The 5523-nt window shown below is 41.0% G+C and overlaps 1 protein-coding gene across 1 annotated transcript in view; it reads right to left on the minus strand.

Moving 5' to 3' along the window:
- Nucleotides 1–5523, minus strand: part of LOC101662120 (GPI ethanolamine phosphate transferase 1) — a 106323-nt gene that overhangs the window by 23666 nt on the left and 77134 nt on the right. The window contains exons 22-23 of the mRNA XM_013004739.2: nt 4906–5008; nt 1002–1104 (exon numbers count right to left, since the gene is read on the minus strand). Coding sequence (XP_012860193.2) covers nt 1002–1104; nt 4906–5008 — 206 coding nt within the window. The remainder of the gene's footprint in view (nt 1–1001; nt 1105–4905; nt 5009–5523) is intronic.

A 5523-nucleotide genomic window follows, 5' to 3' on the forward strand; every position in this document is an offset into this window, starting at 1 on the left:
TTTATGGATTAATGTATTTACATATGGACACATCTATGCTTATACCTCTATCCACAGCTTTGCTTCCTCGATCATTCCTGTTTTTGACCTTCCTTCTGCCCCACCATCATGCTCACCCTACTTCTGCCTCATAGGACTTCCTCTCAGCTAGATTGCTGTTGCACCAGCACCCCCAGGATCTCTATATCCTCCTCATTATTGACTTTTATTCCCTAGTTCTTCCCCTGTCTATGGCATTGTTTACCCACCATACTCTTCCCCTGCCCCCGTCTCACCCTAAGTCCCTCCACCTCAGATCTGTTGGTCCCGTTGCCTTCCCCTCGAGACAAAGTCTGGTGATGTCTTTAAAAAGCCACTTGCAAACCCTATCCAACAGTTCTGCCCTGCCCTGTAGGGCTGCTATAAATCTAAATCAGTTCAGCGGCAATGCATTTGGTATTTAATATACTGCCTGTGAACAACAACAACAACAAATGTGCTTTTCTATGATAGGTGCAAGATTTTCCTCAGGAATGATTTGTTTAACTAAATCATCAATGTCTGCTAGGTGACATTTAAATCTGCTGCTATTAAGTCTATCTGACTTACAGCAATCCTATGTGCTCCACAGTAAAGCAACAGAATTTCCTAACGAGCCCTGCTGGCGCAGTGGGTTATGTGTTTGGCTACGAACTGGGAGGTCAGCAGTTTGAACTCACCAGCTTCTCTGAGGCAGCAAAACGAGGTTTTCTAATCCTGTACAGAGTTGTGGTCTCAGAAACCCACAGGGGGGTTCTACCCTGTCCTATGGGGTCACTGTGGGTCAGAATTGGCTTGATGGCAGTGAGTTTGGTTTGGGTGCAGCTGTAACCTTTCTTGGCTGTAGTCTTTACAGAAGATTATTTCCCACCGTAAAAGTCAAAGTAGAATGAGTTTTTGATGCCATGCCATTAAAACTTCCTTCTATCCTAAGAAAGGTTTTACTATTTTCATATAGACTAGGTAACTGTTTGACGAGCTACCTTCTGCTTACAGGAAACAACAGACTGTGAGAGGGTCTCTTGTTCCAGGTGGATCCAGGAGAGCATCAAGCAAGACAGTATTACCAGAAAAAGGGCTTCATGCCTGGGCCAGGGAGGGAAAGGAACATCAGACACAGCCAGTGAGTTCAAATGAAAATGTATACAGAGAGACTGTTCTCAAAGTTAAAATCATCGTAATCATACATCTAAGCCACAAAATCACAAAAATTGAAATGTTCTTTAGGTTTCCCTACAGGGAAAAGTAGAAAAAGTTATTAACATTTAAAGTGCAAGTCCAATAGATTCTTTCTACTAAACCTTGAGATCATTCTGTACTTAAAATAGTAGGGAGATTTAAAAATCATTTATGCTGTAAATCACAGAGGCACAAATTACAGAAGAAAAAAAAGCAATCCCATTCAGACGAAGTTCAAAAGAAATGGGACTGCAGTACCAGTTCACAAAATCCTCAATGCTGGCAAGAAAACAAGGGGGAAAGTGCCTTGTATCCAGCTGTCTCAAAGGCAGCCCATCACTCTATCAAGAAGCTAAGCATGATTAAATTACACTTTATATTAATATATGTACATCAACATCACATACAGAGATCAACATACAACATAATATGAATGCTAATACAACAATCATACGTGCATATTATTATTAATACAGAAGAGCCCTGGTGGTATAGTGGTTATGCCTTGGATTGCAATTCGCTTGGTCCGCAGTTCAAAACCACCAGCAGCTCTAAGACTGGGCTTTCTCCTCTCATCAACAGTTACAGTCTCAGAAACCCACAGGGGCCACTATGAGTCAGCATTGACTCTATGGCAGTGAGTTATTAATAATACAATAATAATGTGTATATATTAATACAACAATTCCACTTCTAAAATACACAGATTATTCAATGTTAACATATGTATAGTAACATCATGTAAATTATTATAGCAAAACTCACTGCCATTGAGTCAATTCCAATTCATATCACCTTTAAGACAGAGTAGTACTGCCTCTGGGTTTCTGAGGCTGTAAATCTTTTCAGGGGCAGAAAGCCTTACCTTTCTTCCTCAGAACAGCTGATGGGTTCAACTGCTGACCTTGTGGTTAGCAGCCTAATGCATCACCCGCTATGCTACCCAGCTCCTGCATATTATTAGATATTAGCATTAATCTCTATCAGTATATGATCTATGTGCATATGGCTATGTATATATTGATGTGTATATTAGTGCACTATGTAAATAGATTTATATCCATATATTAATAGATGCATTAATATTACAGTAATTCTTTAGTTTATGATATATGCTATATTGCTATATGTACATATGTTAATGCATGCTTATTAATATAATAACCATGCAATACAATATATCTTACTATGTGTGTATATTAATATGTGGTCTATTACATATTAATATGTGCATATTCATATAATATACTAGTGTATATATAATAATCTAATAACTTCACTTCTAAAATTTGTCCTGAGAAATAATCACATTTTGACTCCTTTATAAAGATGTTGGTTATAATATCATTTACAAAAAAAGAACAGGAAATAGCCTGTATCCACAACAGAACGGTTAAATCCCAGACAGTAAATCCAAAGCCAGGGCTTGAGTAGGGAGTTTGGCAAATTCACTCTCCAAATAAGAAAGACAAAATTTCACAAATTTGTCCAAAATAGCCATTTAAAGACTCTGGAAACTGAACAAAAACATGCAATAAATTGCGAAGTGTTTATTCAAGCAAATCTACTGACATTTGGCGAGAATAGTGGTAGTCTGAACTGTTTGCCTGGGTACAGTCATTGAATGAGGCAGAAGCGGGCATGATTTTATTTGGGGCTCAGGGAGGAAAACTGTGCCTGGGAGCATTGTCACCAGTGATAAGCATGTCAGTGGCAAGTGACCAGGGATGGTCACCCTCACAGCTAGCCCCAAGCTTTGATATTGGTTGGAACAAGTATCGGACCAGCAGAACTGCTGGAAAAGTCGTAGGAAGGTCCAGGGGAATGCAACATCCAACAAGCTCTCGCTCCACCGAGTCCATGCAGACTCATAGCAACCCCCCGCGGGTTCCAGAGACTGCCACTGCTTATGGGAGTAGAAAGCCCTGTCTTTGGGCCTAAAAATCCTACTGATCTTTAAAAAGAAATCCTCTAGTAGGGTTCAAAAAAATCCTCCTTCTCCTGAGTGATCAATCCTTAAGACTGTGCAGCTGCTCACGAGAGAATGGAGAGGGCCTAAGGGAGCTATCTGCCCTGGGTGAAGGCCTGGCTTAGTACGTGCCATAACGGCCAACACAGGTGAATAACCTGCCTGAGCTCGGAGTGCTTCCAGACAGCCACACACAAGAGCAGAAGCCTTACTGCCACAAGTAGCTAAGTACCACTTCTTCCCAGTCCTCGGCTGACCACCAAGCAATGCTGACTCAGGGGCAGCCCCTAGGAAGTCAATGTTTGGTTTTTATGTGAGAGAGAGAGAGGAAGAGGTAGAGAGGGAGGGAGGGAGGAAAGTAAGCAGAGATTCCAGAAGGGAGAAGAGAGAGATGCCATAAAATCTGTTTCTGCCGCTCATTCAACAAACACAACCAGCTACAACCACCACTCCAGGGAGGGAAACAGGTCCAGAGTTACTACAATGTACTAGAACGTCTAGTTTTTCACTCCAAACTAAGATATACAGGTCTGATTCAACACTCATAAGGCAATTATAAGCTTCTATTAATAGAATCATTTTTTTAAATCATCCAACAAAATTGAATACACATTCTTGATTAAAAACTCCTTTAAAAAAACAGGCTAAAGAAAGGCCAAGCACACGTGTCCTGTTCAGTAGTAAAAGGCGGAATGAGGAACAGCCAGGTGGTCTGATCTCACCAGTTGTACTCAGCATTGCACTGGGGCCTGGAGAGGCCTTTCCTATAGACAGAGTCCCAGTGCTGGACCAAGAGTGCCTTCAAACACCATCTAAACCAAAGACCCAAGACCACCTGCTCTGTCTACAACACAATAGTCACTTCCCTAGGGTCACTGTAATCTACACCAAGATCTTACACCTAGCCAGACTATGATGTGTGTGTGTGTGTGTGTGTGTGTGTGGTGTTTATTCACTTTCTCACTCTAAATAGAACTGAAAGAAAATTCATAAGCAAATTAGCCCTGGCTTCCCGCCCCCACCCCCTGAATTCTAGAGAAATTAGGATGTTTCAGTCAAGGTGCTGGGTTTTTGTTGTTGTTGTTGTTGTTTGTTTCTTTGTTTGGGGTGGGGTATTGCATAAGGAAACTTCCATCTGAAATAAAAATGAGTTCTGTAACCACTGGGAAGGCACTCACATGAAAGTTCCCTGTAGCAAAAGAAAATGCAGACAATGGAATATTTAAGTGTGCAAGTGAATCCCTAAGCTTGTTGAAGAATGCATAGAAAAAGAATACACGAATGAGACCAGTTATGTTAAGTATACAACAAAGCCCAAGATCTTTCTAAGTTTAAAGGTGAAATGCCTGCATAATCGCTCACCACTGTCTAACACTGTGTAGTAAAATGACAGTCAGGGCTTCTGTAAATGAAACAGACAAAGACAACAAGCAATACTATGAAAAAGATAAAACAAGGACCACCGATGATTACGAACCAAGTCATATATAGTTCCTACGAACAGAGAAATATTTGTATAATGTGTGTGGGGGGGGCGCCATCAAAAGGTTCATGGAAAATGTCATTCTCTCTTCATTCCATTTTCCCATGAACTTTTGAAGGCATCCCTTGTGCATGCATAAACGATGCTCAGTATTTAATAAACATTTTCCGTTGTAAATATTGAACACTGGGAAAGAGAATATCACAATGAATTTTAAATGTTATCCTATAATGTCTTAACTATATATAATTTATACCCTGTGCTCAGAAGAAGGTAGGTTGGCATCAAGGAAAGGAATATGCTGAAGAGTCGCTGGAAGAGGTTCATGGGACTCAGCAGTGGCACCAGCAGGGAGGAGGCTGCAACAGAACAAAGCAGAACCCGTCAGGACCAGAGAGCCCAGCCACAGCCCTGCAGAGGCCCAGGGCGTGCATGCGCCCATTGGTTCTTGGGGGGGACCCTGTAGTGGTGAGGATCTTGAACCTGATGGTATTATTTGCCCTAATTCCTTCTGTAAGAAATCTGAAACCTAGCTCATATTTTAATTAAGATTATACTTGATTGTTTGAACTATATTTTGGATTAAATGGTTCACTGTCATAATGCTAATGTCTAAATAAACAAGCGATTATTTGCCAAGGAAATAAGAAATCTTATTCAAGATTCAGTCCATCTTCCCTTAATGTGTATCTTAGTTCAACATCAGCTTCCTCTCCAGAGACTGACCCCGCCCCCCTAACTATACCATGCAAAACCTCTCCTATTAATTACAGAAAGGTAGGTGTAAGGGGCAGCAAGCTGTAACTGCCTCCCATCTCTGCTTTGTAAAGGAAAAGAATACAGTTTCAGAATCCCCCTAGTTAGAGTAGGGGTG

The sequence above is a fragment of the Echinops telfairi genome, unplaced genomic scaffold (genome assembly GCF_000313985.2).
Source record: "Echinops telfairi isolate 266 unplaced genomic scaffold, ASM31398v2 ScPeMD7_7400;HRSCAF=8409, whole genome shotgun sequence".
Lineage (NCBI taxonomy): Eukaryota > Metazoa > Chordata > Mammalia > Afrosoricida > Tenrecidae > Echinops > Echinops telfairi.